This window comes from Dendropsophus ebraccatus, chromosome 11 (assembly GCF_027789765.1).
Source record: "Dendropsophus ebraccatus isolate aDenEbr1 chromosome 11, aDenEbr1.pat, whole genome shotgun sequence".
In the NCBI taxonomy this organism is placed as follows: Eukaryota; Metazoa; Chordata; class Amphibia; order Anura; family Hylidae; genus Dendropsophus; species Dendropsophus ebraccatus.
Genome location: NC_091464.1, coordinates 13,977,531 through 13,994,128, shown reverse-complemented (window position 1 = coordinate 13,994,128; position 16,598 = coordinate 13,977,531). Strand labels below are relative to the sequence as shown.

General features: G+C 45.2%; 1 protein-coding gene across 15 annotated transcripts in view; it reads right to left on the bottom strand.

Moving 5' to 3' along the window:
- PLEKHA6 (pleckstrin homology domain containing A6) overlaps nt 1–16,598 on the bottom strand; it is a 100,612-nt gene that overhangs the window by 32,221 nt on the left and 51,793 nt on the right. For 11 of the 15 annotated variants that reach the window (XM_069945802.1, XM_069945800.1, XM_069945804.1 and 8 more), the window contains exons 4-9: nt 15,371–15,472; nt 13,706–13,778; nt 13,058–13,158; nt 6,778–6,953; nt 4,031–4,447; nt 1,637–2,117 (exon numbers count right to left, since the gene is read on the bottom strand). In XM_069945802.1, coding sequence (XP_069801903.1) covers nt 1,637–2,117; nt 4,031–4,447; nt 6,778–6,953; nt 13,058–13,158; nt 13,706–13,778; nt 15,371–15,472 — 1,350 coding nt within the window. Of the gene's footprint in view, nt 1–1,636; nt 2,118–4,030; nt 4,448–6,777; nt 6,954–11,461; nt 12,215–13,057; nt 13,159–13,705; nt 13,779–15,370; nt 15,473–16,598 lie in introns of those variants that run through there. The other 4 variants (XM_069945808.1, XM_069945816.1, XM_069945813.1 and 1 more) reach the window with 3 other exon arrangements.

Here is a 16,598-nt window from a genome sequence, read left to right as displayed (position 1 = left end):
TATCTCTAACCAGTAACCCTTACAATGCCTAGTGAGCTCTGTGTATGAGTCCTAATAATCAGAAAACTTGCTGGGCCTCATATGGTTGCCCTGGCAACCAGAGCGCCCAGCACTGAATCCACCGCTCCCAAACAGAGAATGGAGGGTAGATGAAGTTTACAGGTACCCTTTAAATCTTTACATAACCCCTTTAAATTATAATTTCTATGAGAGCGGAGGTAACAGACCAGGGTCACATGTTCTGGATTCGCACTAAAACCCTGGCAACATTAGCTACAGAAAAGCTGAGCCCTTCTGTGACTATGATATTGCTGTAGTTATCGAGGTCGGATTCTGAGTGATACCTTCTAATATTGTCCAGAGGAAGATCTACAGTTCTGCCGACCTTTAACCTGCGATCTCTCAGCATTCACTACAGACGCAGAACATATAGATAATATACACTAAGATATGGAGTCACAATTTATAGCTGAACATGGAAAACGTCTGTACATCAGGAACACTGCTTGCGGGCGCGGCTTTACCCCTAACCTTCTATGTTTAAATCAATGTTTTACACATGGCCACTAGGTGTCTCCCTTTCTCCCCTTCCTGTGCTCCATGCTCCCACCCTACTGATATTTGTTTTTTTCGCTGTTCAAAAAAAGAGACCAAACTTAGGAAGTCCCCATCCTTTGTGCACTCACAGACATGGCTTGGTATTGACTGACAGCCATTCCTGAGGGTGCACAGAGCAGGACAAGTGTACACTGCGTATGTGTACAGCTGCTGTGCGTCCACATTCAGGAGCAGAGAATCCTGGGGGTGCTCGCACTGTATGGTCAGCTCTCCTGTCACACAGCACCAACACCTCTGTAACCACACAGTGACATTATACTGACTGAATTGTTACATTACAAAGAGCATTGTCTCCTGGTAAGCTGCAGAGCTGATGATGAACTAGCGTCTTTCCTTGCGTGTGTGCACAAAGCACTCTAACTTCTTGTGTTTAGTCTCTTTTTTGAACACAGAAAAGGGGTCAATCGCATTTTTTTTAATATCAGATCCATATTAATTTAGTTTTTTATTTTAAAGGAGTACTCCAGCAAAAAAGTTTTTCTTTCGAATTAACTGGTGCCAGAAAGTTATACATATTTGTGATTTACTTCTGTTAAAAAATCTCCAGTCTTCCAGTTTACTTATCAGCTGCTGCATGTCCTGCAGGAAGTGGTGTATTCTTTCCAGTCTGACACAGTGCTCTCTGCTGCCACCTCTGTCCATGTCAGGAACTGTCCAGAGCAGGAGAGGTTTTCTATGGGGATTTGCTGCTGCTCTGGATAGTTCCTGACATGGACAGAGGTGTCAGTAGAGAGCACTGTGTCAGACTGGAAAGATTCCACCCCTTCCTGCAGGACATACAGCAGCTGATAAGTACTGGAAGACTGGAGATTTTGTAACTGAAGTAATTTACAAATCTGTATAACTTTCAGACAGAAGAAAATAATGCTTTCAATACATCTAAATATTAAAATGTATTGTTTATTAACTTGATCTGCATAGTGATTTTTCCAATATGCAGCATGTTCCAACAGATCTATATCGGTACCATCTGCAGCTCTTTGAAGTCAACAGCTTAACTTTAAAAAGTCACACTTACTTTAGGAGAACTTATAGATCGCCTCATTGTATAAGCTGCAGGTTCTCTGAAGCTTTCATCCCGTGACATGGTCTCAAATCGTGCACTGGGAGACCGCACAGGGGAGTAGACCCTTGGGCGAGTACTGTAAGCCCCCTGACTAGGAGATCGAGGTACTGAGCGAGAGCGGGGCTGCAGGGAGAGACGCCGGAGAGATCCACAAGCTGAATCCACCTCCGGATAGTACAAAGCTGGACGAGGGCCCCACAACTCCGCTGGGCGTCCATATACACCGGGATCCTTCCAGTCACGAGGCTGATATGGCGCTCCATTGCGAAGAACCTGATGTTTTTCCTCCAAAGCCCATTGGGGAAAAGCTGACATAGAGCAAATGCTGTCTGGTCGTGATCCCGCAGGGGTGTAATACTGATAACCATCAGGATACTGGTACTGAGGATAGTAATCTGCCATATGGTGCGATCCTGGGAAGTATCTGCTGGGGCTGGGATTGCAAGAGATAAAAAAAGTATATTTACTGAACATTAGAGATGAGGGCAGCCGAAGCATGCTGGAGACTGATTGTTTTGTATTTGATTACCGGTGTCTGAAGGCAGTATGGGAAAACATGGATCCAGGCATAGGCCATAGGCTGTATCCATGTATTCCAGGACTCCCTAGGGCTGCATCCAACTTCTTCAGCCACCGGTAATCAAATGCCGAACGATCGGACTCCAGTATACTTCAGCTGCCTCTACTGTACATCATTTACACAGACACACACAAAACAGTAACCAGCATTCCAGTAGAATGTTTTAAAGGGTTAATCCATACTAACAAAAACATGTCTGCTTTCTTCCAGAAACAACAACACCTCTTCAGGTTGGGTGTGGGGGTTTTGCAGCTCAGTTCCATTTAAGTGAATGGAGCTGAATTGTAATATAACACACAACCTGAGCACAGTGTTGGAACTGTTTGTGCAGGACAGTTGCTGTTTTTTTTTATTATTTTACCCTCCAAAGAGGTTAAAAAAATGGCTACTTTCTTTCAGACACAGCACTTGTCTCCAGATCAGGTGTGTTTTGCAGTTTAGCTCCATTCACTTCAATGGAACTAAGTTACAAAATCTGCACCCACACTGGAGACAAGAGTGGTGCTGTCTCTGGAAGAAAGAAGCCATGTTTTTTTTTACTCTGGATTACCCCTTTAAGCCTTAAGCCCCTATTACATGGGGCGATGCAGAGGAGCAAGCAAGCGCCGACCTGTCAGGTCAGCACTCACTTGCTCCTCGTTCCCTGCTCACTGCCGGCGCTATTACACGCATAGGCAGCGAGCGGGTAAGAGCCGGAGGCGCCGCAGGGAGCTGCGGCGTGGCTGCCAGGGTGATCGCTACATCGTCTGGGCAGCCCATAAAAGATAGCATTGGTCTGCTGCTGCCGCTTCTGTTACATGGAGTGACGGCAGCATATCGGTGCAGTCTTAGTCAATTGGCTTTTGTTACGGCCGCGGCGGCGTCCCGCGTTCCGGGCCGCCGCCGCGACCGCTGCCTGCCCTATGCAGCAGCCGGTGTCCATAGTCGGGGACCCGGCGCTGCTGTCACCTCGGCCCCGGGGGGCGCCTCACCTCTCCACGCTCCTGTCTCCCGCTGTGCCGGCCGGCGCGCGCGTCCCCGCCTCCTAGGGCGCGCGCGCGCCGGCTGTCTCAGATTTAAAGGGGCAGTGCGCTCCTAATTGGTAGTTGCACCCAATCACTCCCCTATAAATCCCAGCATGCCCTGTCCTTAGTGTTGGAGCCTCTACATGCTTCCCATAGCGTTTGGCCCAGCTCCCTGTTGTTCCTGTGTCCTGTCCGTTACCTGGTCCCTAGTCCCTGTTCCTGAGTCCTGTCCGTTACCTGGTCCCTAGTCCCTGTTCCTGGTTCCTGTTCCCCTGTCACTCCACCTGTTCCTGTGTCCAGCTTGTCACGTGCTCTCTCATCTGCAGACTATTGCCTGTGCCATCTCCAGCCACGCCTCGCCTGCCGACACCAGCAACCAAGCCAGGGGTAGCGACCTGGGGGTCGCCTGCCGCAGCAAGTCCATCCCGCCTTGCGGCGGGCTCTGGTGAAAACCAGCGGCCCCTTAGACTCCGCTCCCTGGTGAGGTTTGTGCCATCGCTGGTGCCGGTCCAGTGGATCCACTGCTCCGGGCGTTACAGTTTTCAACATGATAAAATACAACGATCAGCTGGCATCGTTCATTTCAGCTGATGGTTGTCTTCTATTACACGAGACGATTATTGTCTGTAACGACCGATATCGGCTGATGATCGTTTTGTGTAGTAGGGCCTTTACCTTGGAATACAGAGTGAGCTGATGTTGTATTCTCAGCCCAGCTGTTTCCTAGACATTACCCACTGCCGCTGCAGATTATTCTCTCACCTTTGCATCTCCTCTGTGGGAGCGGCCGCCCTGCGCAGGTTGACCCACTGCTGTAATTGTGACATGGAGTTCTGTCTTTGGGCCACTTTCTCCGGGTGGCTGCGCGGCAGGTTTCCTCTCCGTTGCCCATTGCCCTCTGGAAAAGCAGTACTGGCCGGCCGACCCGGAGACGGAACAAAGCCCCAACCATTAGGCTGTGGGGGGCGTTCTCCTTCCGGAAAATGTCTGGGAGGTTCCAGGTCAGGAAGCCGCTCAGATGAAGTCCCTGTCCCGTTTACTTTGGTCAGCGGATCCTTCCTGCACTCAGACCTCCTCTCCAGCTTCTCAGAACCTCTCCCATCTCCTTCACCGCGGCTTCTGGTTTCTGGATCACGATCCCTCGCAGGGGGTATATTTTCACTATCCTGCCTCTCCAATCTGTAAGACATAAATAATGGTGGGGCTTGATATAAAGAAGTTATAAGTTAAAAATATTGGGGGAGATTTGGAGTGAAACTGGCTCATTTGCCCCTAGCAACCAATCAGATTCCACCTTTCATTTTCCAAGAGTCTGTGAGGAATAAAAGATGGAATCTGATTGGTTGCTAGGGGCAACTAAGCCAGTCTCACTTTACACCATGATTGATAAATCTCCCCCATAGCCTATACATACACTGTATAATATATATAGATGTGTATATACCAGTCTACTGCTTTTAGAGCAGAGTGGTGGTTGGTAACCTAGACAATAAGCTGTCAACAATAGGAGGGAAGGAGCAGATATATTAGGGGAAGGAGACACATCTGCTCTAAATAAATGTATTCATAAAACTATTCAACCTGACGAGCCCTACAAGTTTAGCTACATTAGGTGAGATGGGAGTGCCCCTTTAAGATAAATGACAGTGCAAAAATTCAGTGCAATCCAAAATGTTTTTTTCCTGCTGTAATTGTACAGTATTTAGGTAGGCAAATACAGACAGTAAGGTATTACAATAACTAGACTGGAATAAACCCCTTGTAACATGCCTGTCACATACACATCCCCGTTATAGCAGGTACCTGTGTTACTAAATAGCAGCTTTTATAGATATGGAACACTAAACCTTGGGACCAATCTGGACCGGTCATAATTATAGGATAAAGACACTTATGTCAAGACAGCACCCTAGCACTACATCTACGGTCAAACCCTTAAAGCGACATTACTATTTGAGAAAACTTTTGACACGTCCGTACCACATGTCCAAAGACTTTTGAAATAACAGTAATGATTTAGGAGTAACCTGCCATCTTTTCTTCCAGCTCTGCTTTGTGCAGTTTCTCTAGGTCGGGAACCTTTGGTCCTCCAGATTTAGCTTTGGCTGTCCAGGCATGATGGGACTTGTAGTTTTGCAACAGCTGGAGGGCCAAGATATCCTACCCCTGGACTATGTGCTACCAGATCACATGGGGACATAAGAAGTATACTTTTTTAAAAAAAAATTATTATTATTATTTGAAATCGACAAAAGGGAAATCTGCACCAAAATCTACATGATCTCATTCCGATTACTTCCTCCGCTCTACGCGCCTCTACGCTTAAAGAATTGACATGTCAGTGGAGGTGCGCATTGAAGGCAGGATCCGGAGCCAAGTCTGCATGGTGGTGGGGTTTCTGCACAGAATCTCGGCGCCGATTCCGTAGTGTGAACAGAGCCTTACAGTCAATGGGGTTCGCTGGGCGCTGTTAGGGCCCTATTCCACCAGACGATTATCGTTTGCATAATCGTTAACATTTAACAATCTCAAACGACCGCTATTGCGAAAGGCCTGAAAACATTTACTCATTTCCATGGAACGATAATCGTTACTTATGATCGTAATTGCAATAGTTTTTCTTCGCTATTTATTCGCTATTGCGTTCGTATCTACTGCGAACGACCGAACGAGGCCTTATTCAATGCGAACGTTTTGCGAACGAGCAACGATAAAAATAGGTCCAGGTCTTATAAAGCGGTCAACGATTTCGCTTTCGGTCGTTAATCATTAACTGCATTTCAACCGAACGATTATTGTTTAGATTCGAACGATTTAACGATAATCTGAACGATAATCGTCCGGTGGAATAGGGCCCTTAGTGTCTGGTGTACACCAGATCTGTCACCATCTTTTTTTTTCTGTTAAACAGGTACTCTGGCTATTTTTACTATAGTGCTGGGTCTGCACAGAATATAATAACCTTAAAGGGGTTATCCAGTGCTACAAAAACATGGCCACTTTCCCCCTACTGTTGTCTCCAGTTCAGGTGTGGTTTGCAATTATGCTCCATTTACTTCAATGGAACTGAGTTTCAAAACCCCACCCAAAGTAGAGACAAGAGAGGGGGAAAGTGGCCATGTTTTTGTAGCGCTGGATAACCCCTTTAAAGAAAGTGAGCATGTACTTTTTACTGCAAGTAGCACATACTGGGGTATACAGGGATGCCATATTTATATGCTTGGTAGAGATGAGCGCAACTGGAGCGTGCTCTGGTCCGTCCAAGGCCAGAAGTCTCAGCATTTGATAACTTTTGGCTAAAAAGTTGGATGCAGCCCTAGGGAGTCGTGGGAAGGACAGATACAGCCAAAAGCATTGGCTGCATTCACCAGGACTCCCTTGGGCTGCATCCAACTTCTTTAGCCACTGTTAATGAAATGCTGAGACTTCCAGGTTTGGACGGACCAGAGCATGCTTGAGTTGCACTTGTCTTTATGCTTGACGTCTACAAGAACAAATGACTTACTGACCTAGGAGTGGGAGGGTTCTGTACTTGTGACGCGTCCGCCATTGCTCGTATCCAAGCCTCTTGTTCTTCTCTGCTTTCCGCACTAAAGTAATACGTGCGAATACCGGCGTGTTCTGCCTGTCGAGACATTTGGGCTTCATTATGGTGAGAATCATCCCCGACCCAGCACACTGTCACCTGTGGAACAAGATACAAAAGCAAATATGAAAAGACAACATAGTGACTATAGAGCCGCAGGTATCATGCAAAGACAGGGACAAGGATCCCAAGAAGCCCGCCTGCTTGTGTGTTAGACTACCACACAAACTTACATTGACAGCTTTTATTTTCTAGGTTGTTGGTTTCCTCTATATATAATATTTTATTATATATATTTGATTAATTTTTTCATTTTATTTTAGGTTATTTTGGAATTCAATAGGAAGGCATTTACTATTGAGCAATACTTAAAGGGGTTGTTCAATCCAATTCAAATAATGCTTACTCACTATAAAGAAAAGATCTGCAGCTTTCTAATAAACTTTGTGATCCATTTGCTGTCAGAGAGTGGGGCTCTTCTGTTTACAGTCAGAGGCCTATAGATTCCTATAGATGTAGAACTCATCTTGGGTAAAGTTATGTTTAGATACATACAGGGTATATGGCTACAACCTGTAAAAGAGTAGCTCACTGCTGGTCCCAGCACACAGGGCTGGGTTCACACTGTGTTGTTTGCAATCCGTTTTTTTTTTTTTTGCAAAAAAAAAAAAAAAAAGTATGAAAAACGTATGCATGCATGTGCATCCGTTTTTACATTGACCTCTATTCTAAAAAAAAAAAAAAAAAAAAAAACAGATCAAAACACGTCAATATTTTTAGTGTACACAAAAAAAATGTGGTCGATTCCATTTTTGTGCATGCTAAATTTTAATCAGTTTTTTTTATATTGAAAGTCAATGGAAAAACGGATGCACACATATGCATCCGCTTTTTCATCCGTTTTTTACATAATAAAAAATAAATACCTCAAACTGTGAGGTGAGGTAGTTGCTGGTCAGGCACAGCTGGGGGGCAGTTTTTACAAAAGTGACTATAAGCCGCACATTTCCTGGCTGCATTAGGAACATTATTGCCTTAGGGATTGTGCACACTACAGAATCCAGGTGGATCACCTACCGCGGATTCCGCAGCTCACCCCCGCTCGCAGACTCTGCTGGACGCGCGCATCTCTGCTGGTTCTATAGGATTTATTCTAGGCTTTTTGCCAGATTCCGCCATCCGCCCAAAGAATGAAGCTGCAAATCATAGAATGGAGTCTATGGAAGCAGCGAAGATGCGTGCGTCCACCAGCGTTCGCGAGCAGGAGTTAGCTGCGGAATCCGTGGCAGGTGATCCGCCGGGATTCCGTAATGTGCACCTACCCTTAGGGCCCTATTCCACAGGCCAATCAATAATGTAAACGAGCGCCGATCTGCTATATCGGCGCTCGTTTGCTGGGCCTATTCCACTGCCCGATAATCGTTTAGAGAGGGATGCAGGGACATCGTTATTGATGTCCTTGCAGTATACATTACCTTGCAGGGCTTCTCCTCCGCTCCGTCTTCATCCCGGTCCCGCTCGCAGCATCAACTCCGGAGCGGCCTGACTGATCTGTCAGACTGCTCAGCCAATCACGGGCCGCATTGGCCCCGGCCTGTGATTGGCTGTGTGGTCTGACAGATCAGTCAGGTGGCACCGAAGCTGCTGTTGCGCGTGGGACCGGGATGAAGATGGAACGGGGGGAGAAGCCCTGCAAGGTAGTGTATGCTGCTTGTCGGCCACTGCGCCCGCTATTCCACGCGGCGATGCGCTGTGGGTGACCGATGATTTTAGGTTTGGGCCTAAATAAACGATCAGCCGATGACACGATCATCAGCTGATCGTTTTCTCTATTCCACCGAGCGATAATCGGCCGAATCGGTGGGCATACTTGTGTTTACATTGTGGCTGGTTTGTGGCCTCATTTTAAAGTGTCACTGTTGTTTTGTTTTTTTTTTTTACTTTTGCAGAAATCAATAGTACAGGCAATTTTGTAAACTTTGTAATTGGGTTTATTAGGCAAATATGCCATTACCTGCATTCAAAAAGACATTCCCCAGGTCCCCCCCCCCTCATTCACAGAACAAAGGATTACACAGGTGGGACCTGTGTGAAAGACGGTATTCAGAGGAGATAGCCAGGTGATGTAGCTGTAAATTAACTCTTTGTTGTCCTGTTTTGGTGCCTCATCTCCCTCCACCCCTCCCCTCTCCATAGGAGAACCATGAAGACAGGGGGGAGAGCTTCAAGCTGCTTTTTCATGATAGGGCTATGTTCACACTACGTAAGTTTCCGGCCGTAGCGCGTTCCGTGAATAAGCGGCCGGAGACTTACGTAGTTTACGTACAATGGAAAATATACGATGTACGGCTGCACCGTTCACACTACGTACAAACTTACGCCCGGATCGTACACGGCGCCGTAAAAAATGAACCAGACCATTGCTTGAGGACAAAAATGGCGTAACTTACGCCTGTAGCGTTACATGCGGTCCCGTACGTAGTGGTGATTTCTTCATTTTGCAAGCTTTTTGTGCCGATCCAAAAGGTTCTGTGGGGTGTCCGGGGCTAGGCGAAGATTTCCAAGTAAAAGACCGCTGTCAGATCGCTACGTAGGGCGCTCGGGAAGCGTAAGTAGACTTTGGGCGTAAGTTCGCGCTCCGTACGTAGCCGGCCGCAAGTAGCGTAAATTCCTGGCCGGAGTTTAACACGTACATGTCCGGCCGCGAAAATATGCAGCCGGACATATACGTAGTGTGAACATAGCCTAAAAATGCATTTTTCAGCTAATAAACCCAATTACAAGGTTTCTAAAAATCGCCCATACTATTGATTTCTGCAAAAAAAAATTAAACAACAGTGACACTTTAAATGTTTTTTGTAGATTTGTTTTGGTGTTGGTGCATTAATAAAGATATAAAAGATTTATTTGTATTTTTGAGTGTGCAACTTTTTATATAACTTAGTCGCTTTTCTTCTTGTCAAGATTATTATGACGGACATGCTGTTTGCACCTCTACCTTATTATCATTGGCTGTGCCCACCACTATTTCTCTCTGACTGCAAAATGTGCCCCATTGGGTACTATTCCAGCATGCCACTGTATAAATCAGCATACCTTTTTGAATAAGTTGCCAACATATACCCCAATGTATGACAAAAACATAATCTGAACACAGCCTAATACATCAGTTAAAGGGCATCTGTCAGCTGCAATTTATGTGCCAGCCTGCTGACACTGTTCGATGCTGTTAGGACAAGGGGACACAAGGTACTTTCTATATCTCGGTCTGTGCTTCCAGATTGTAGAAAAATGCTATATTATATTAATCTATGTTATATTATATAATCTATAGCATGAAGAGTCTAAGAGATGTTCCAGTGCAGCCACCTCCCCCTCCCATCATGACACTGCTTGGGACTCAGGTGTCAATCAAGCAGGGAGGTGGAGAGAAGACATTACAGCTATTCAGGAGCCTCTTAATCCTTGTACCAGAGAATAAAAGCTTTTCTTCACATTCTGAAAGCACAGCTGGATATATGAAAGGTATCATGTGTCTCCTTGCAGATTAAAGGGCTACTCCAGTGAAAAACTGGTTTCAGAAAGTTATATAGATATGTAATTTACTTCTATTTAAAAATCTCAAATACTTATCAGCTGCTGTATGTCCTGCAGGAAGTGGTGTATTCATTCCAGTCTGACACAGTGCTCTCTGCTGCCACCTCTGTCCATGTCAGGAACTGTCCAGAGCAGGAGAGGTTTTCTATGGGGATTTGCTGCTGCTCTGGACAGTTCCTGACATGGACAGAGGTGGAAGCAGAGAGCACTGTGTCAGATTGGAAAGAATACACCACTTTCTACGGGACATACAGCAGCTGATAAGTACTGGAAGACTGGAGATTTTTAAATAGAAGTAAAATACAAATAATATATATAACTTTCTGAAACCAGTTGATTTGAAAGAAAAAGATTTTCACCAGAGTACCCTTTACAGCAACCCTGTGCCATAGGTGTCCAGTCCTACACTTTACATCAGGGATGGGTAACCTTTGGCCCTCCAGCTGTTGCAAAACTACATTTTCCATCATGCCTGGACAGCTGGAGGGCCAAAGGTCCCCTATCCATACACTCTCCATACAAGGCTCTGCCCTACAGGGACACCTCGTAATAAAGTGCAGTTCCGAGTATAAAACAGCTTTTCCCACTTACTGACAGTATAAGAAGGTCTTTAGTAACGGCGAGGATCTGAAACGCAAAGTATTTTAGAAAGCTGCATAAGATGACATTGTAAGCTGTATTACCATAAGACTGAACAACACCTTTACAGCAGAAATCAGCCGAGCCGGCTAAAGCAACATCATTATCCTGTTCTGTTTCCATTCACCAAATACTTATTCATGTTGTAAGATACTGAAATATGGATCCCCATGCATGAACTCACAGCGTACTGTACAAATCTACAAAAAGACATTTAAATCCCCCAGCCATCCTCAAGCAAATACACTAGAACTGGCTGCATGCATGTGGATGTGGATGGAAAACCAAATCTATGCAACATGCATGCTTGGCCTGCGGCAGGCAGGGAGCGGAGAATGTCAGCATGCAGCAGGTACAGCAGGACTTACTACCTAGCACAGCGACTCTGCAGGGGACAGGCTCTTGGCGGGGGTACGTTCCATGGACTCCTCTCACCAGCACAGGAGGGAAGACAGAACAGGTGAGAGAGGTAGCATACGCCGGGGGGGCTTGCATCACTCAAAGCACAAACCCCCATTGGTGGCTTAAATGAACGATTTATATGACTTGTCGGAACATAAAATAATAAAAAAAAAAAAATAATGGATCTCTTAGGAATAAAATATACTAAAGACAGCTTCATGTTTAAAGATTCCCAAATCATCAGACGCCATTGGAAATCGTTACAATGCTGGACAAGACTTGTTAGGTTTCGTATAGTAAGAAATGGAGGAACTCATATTTGTCTGGTTATATATAAATCGTAAGGTTCAAATGGTTTCCCCCTTTAAACATGTCACTGTCGTCAGTAAGTATTTGCCCTAAGAAGGAGCAATCCTTCAACAAAAAGTCATAAGTATTGGATGAGATCTCTTCTAAAATCGAAGAAAGTCACCTGGATTTTACAGTCTACACTGTTTTCGGGCGACAACCTGGAAAAATCGTAGTTTGCGTGAACATTTTAATAACCCTATAGGAAAATGGAGACCTGCCGCCTTACGCGGCCTCAAATACTCGCCTATGGATCAACACATAGTAAGGCTACATTCACACGTTCCGTTGTTTTGTGGATCCGCAATTACGGGCTCATTGATTTCAATTGGGCTGTGCACTCTGGGAGAGATTTATTAGACATGGTGTAAAGTGAAACTGGCTCAGTTGCCCCTAGCAACAAATCAGATTCCACCTTTCATTTTCCAAAGAGTTTGTGAGGAATGTAAAATGGAATCTGATTGGTTGCTAGGGGCAACTGAGCCAGTTTCACTTTACACCATGTTTGATAAATCTGCCTCACTGTCCGTATATTTACAGATCTGTAATAAGGTAAAATCTGCAAAATTTACTGACAAGCTCTAAGACGGGCACAGATTGTCCCATAGAAGTCCGAAATTTCTGCAGTAATTTTTATGGATGAAACGTCCGTAACGCCTCAAATCTGTAAGAAATTACGGATGATTCATCATTTTAAACCATTCCCACTTATTTAAAGGAGAAGTCAGGCCATTTTTAAAATTTGGCAGCCGGCAGTGGGGAATTTGATATTGAGTACGATCTTACTTCTCCCTGTGCAGTGAACAGCAGGAGCGGCCTCAGGACCCCATTTTCCCCCGAGTTGATGGACTGGCTGTTCAGCCAATCAGTCTGGTCATGACATGTCAGCACCAGAGATCCCGGAGCCTGCCGGGGGTCCCGAGGCTGGTCCTGCCACTCACCGCAGGCACAGAGGGAGAGGCAAGTTTGTACTCTTGATCAAATTCCCCCGTCGGCTGCCAGATTTTTAGAATGACCGGACTTCTCCTTTAACTATCACCTTCCCCTTCTCTGCTGATCCGCAAAAATACAAATTACGGACGCAATACCGATGAATTTTTGAAGATTGCGGATGAAGATTGCAGACATCATATACAGTCCTGAAACAAACTACCGAACGTGTGAATGCAGCCCCTCACTCTTACTTACGTTTACAACCACGCGGCAACCCTACTGACCTTGAAGGTGTGTTTCCGACTGATGTTATCCGAGGGCTGCACGGGAGCGATGCGGAAGCTCAGCAAGGGGATGCTTCCCAAAATCCCTTCTTCTTTTTCATCTGAATTTAAGAAAACAATGAGAATCTTGAAAGAAAGAGGCAAGAAGAAGGAAGAGATGAAATAGTCAGGGTGGCCGGGGAGGAGGACAGAGCGACAGCGTCTGCGAGGAACATATAGAAGGAAAATGTGGATGCCGAATAGCTGCCAAACAATACGCAGGCGAAGGGGAGAGACCCAGACAGCAGGAGGATGACATATCGTGACAAACTGGTTTTATGCACCTGACGTAACTCTTTCTCTGCCAGGCTGTTTTCCAGGAGTAATGCTGTTTGCACGGCCCTTGCCATAGTAAATACCTTCCCCGCAGAGTTAATCCTCGCACATACATGCCTGCCAGTGATAACAGTGTGTGGGCGGCTTTCCACAAGCACACATAACACAATAGGCTCCTGATAAATTATTCAGACTCCACCTGTTCCATGCCTGAGCACAGGTGAATTGGGACCGGCAACAGATGGGAGCAGAGGTCCTCTATCCATCTGTTCTGGTGGGGGGGGAGGGTACTGGATAATAACCTGGCACAGAGATTCAGGTATTTCTATCTACCTTTGTAATAGAAGAGGCAACGATCGACAAGGACGAACCAGCGCTTGTTCCACTGCTTCACTCCAGAGCTGGCCTGCGGAGAACAGAGATATAGGCCATCAAAGAGGGGAGAAGAGACGAGGAGGAAAGCAGAGCGATATTATAAAACAGGGGAACGATGGTGATGACATAAAACCAAGCACCTGGTACAGCTCTATGCCAAGCCGGAGAGCCGGGCACTGCAAAATGTGGAAGTAGAGCAGAAGTAATTCAATTACAATTTAGAGATGTAGGAAATGCCGAAATAAATAACCTGCTGGGGAAAACGGGTAACGCTTTGTCTCTAATGGCCGGCAAGAGAAAAAGGGATAATACAGGAGTGCAAAAAGTGCAGAGGGAAAATGTATCACATCTGGTGGGAACCTACGGGGAACGTTTTGAAAAAAGGAAACTATAACCTGCTGATATGTCCCTACTGCACAGGAGACACAGAGGATGAAGCTATGTCTCTTACCTTCCTCCTCCACGTCGTTCCGGTGCAGTTAGTAGTCTGCTCCGCGGTTCAGTGACACTGTCCGCCCCTATAGGCCCGATTAGCTCCCGGCCAGCCAATCCCGTTCTAATGATAATGAAAGGAGCGGACCAGCCAGGGGCAGGCCAGATCGGTGCTATGGGGGCGGGCAGTGCTCCTAACGGTGTCACTAGTCCGTGGAGCAGACGACTGACTGTACCGGAACGACACAGAGGAGGAAGGACCGTGGAGCACACTACTAACAGCCCTGGATCGGCGCCGAGGATGAAGGTAAGAGACATAGTTTCCTCCTCTGCGTCTTCTGTGCAATAGGGATATATCAGCAGGTTGGATTCCAACTTAAAGGGGTACGCCATAAAAATAATTTCTTTCAAAACAACTGGTGCCATAAGTTTTGAGTCTTCCAGTACTTATCAGCTGCTGTATTTCCTGCAGGAAGTGGTGTATTCTCTCCAGTCTGACACAGTGCTCTCTACTGCCACCTCTGTCCATGTCAGGAACTGTCCAGAGCAGGAGAGGTTTTCTATGGGGATTTGCTGCTGCTCTGGACAGTTCCTGACATGGACAGAGGTGGCAGCACTGTGTCAGGCAGAAAAGAATACACCACATGTATGCAGGGCATACAGTACTGGAAGAAAAGTACTGGAAGACTGTAGATTTTTTTTTTTTAATAGAGATGGTTTGAATTTTTTTTTTTTTTTAGCTGGAGTACCCCTTTAAAGCAAAAAGTAGCAACAACCATTGATAACTAGGACATTTATTTTTTAAAGCTTCTTAAAGGGAAAGCAGTTTTGTGCAAAAAAAAAACCTGCTGATGTCTCCCTGCAGCCGCCTACCTCATCTTTCCAGCGCCGGTCTTGTTATTTTTGTATTTCCCACCATATGTAAATTAAGTTTGTTATGTGCCCTGTGGGCGTTCCTCGTCCTCCTAGAGCACCGTTTGGCCCGCCTGCTGGCTCCTTTAGTAGGGGGCGGACTGAACAGTGCACTGGGGAGCCGAGGAACGCCCACAGTGCTCCTAACCAGCTCACATTCCATTTGGATTTAAGTTCCCCAAAATGGTGGGAACTACAAAGAAAACTAGACTGATGCCGGTAAGAGGAGGTCAGCTGCTGATATCAATTATATATGTTTATTTTGTATCGGTTTCCTACCTGTTTGTATAACCAGCCGGTCTTTGTGACCTCAGCATTTGGATTCCTCTTCATGGAATTGGAGCGTTTCCCAAAGGCAATTCCTTTCTTAGACGGTCGAGACTTTATAGAACAAAAACAAACTGTGTCAAAATCAACGATCACCACAAGATCACACAGAAATAAACCAACTCCACCACCATATCCCTGCATGGTTTGGTACCATACCAAAGTTTTTTTTAAGATCAATGGAAGTTATACAAATCTGTTTTCAGTCAGCTCCCCCTAGTGGTGGCTGCAGGAAGGCAGGAATGTTAACGTTTACCTCTTGTTTAAAAGTGATGCATAAAACTTAGGGCCCTATTATTCGGGACGAAAAATCATTATATCGTTCGAATTTAAACGATAGTCGTTCTGTGTAATTGTTGATTTAGATCTGGACCTAAAAGTTCCACATTTTTTCACTAATCGTTCAGTGTAATTGCATATTGTTCATTGTTTTCCTGAGATCAAAAGGAATAAACGATCGTAGTAACGATCGCAATAACAGTCGTAGTAACGATTGTATCTAACGACTATCGTTCTGTGTAATGTGGTGAACCGTTTCAGTTCAACGATAAACAGTCTCGTTTTCAATCGTTTATCGTTAGTCGTTAATCATTAAAAATCTATTAGAAGAAACGATTTTTAACAATAAAATATTATAAACGAGATTGTTTATCATTAACATGAAATCGTTCACCGTATTACAGAGAACGATAGTCGCTACTACGGTTGTTTTATTCCTTCTGATCGCAGCAAATGAAGGAACGATTTGGAATTACACTGAGCAATTAGTGAACAAATATGGAAATACTGCAAATGGTTAAAGATGATTTTGGTGTCAGCACCAGATGAACGATTGATGAACGATTTCTCCTTAGTCGTTTGCATGCATTAATAGAAAATGATTATCGTTTAAATTTTAACGATATAACGATAATTCTCACGATAATCGTCCCGTGTAATAGGGCCCTAAAACTAATAAAAGGAAAGGGAAAGGGAAAGGGAAGGGAAGTAAGTGGGACTAAGATTGCCTGGTTTTCATGAGCCCTGCACCTCAGTCTTTTAGTTTCCCGACCTGACAGATTTATTATGTGTCCTATTGCCCTTAGTGAGTCTGAAAGGATTTTCACATGAGAAAACTAAAACCCGACCATCCCATCACACCAGAAGCGGCTGATTTTTAGAATAAAAAACCTATTAAAAA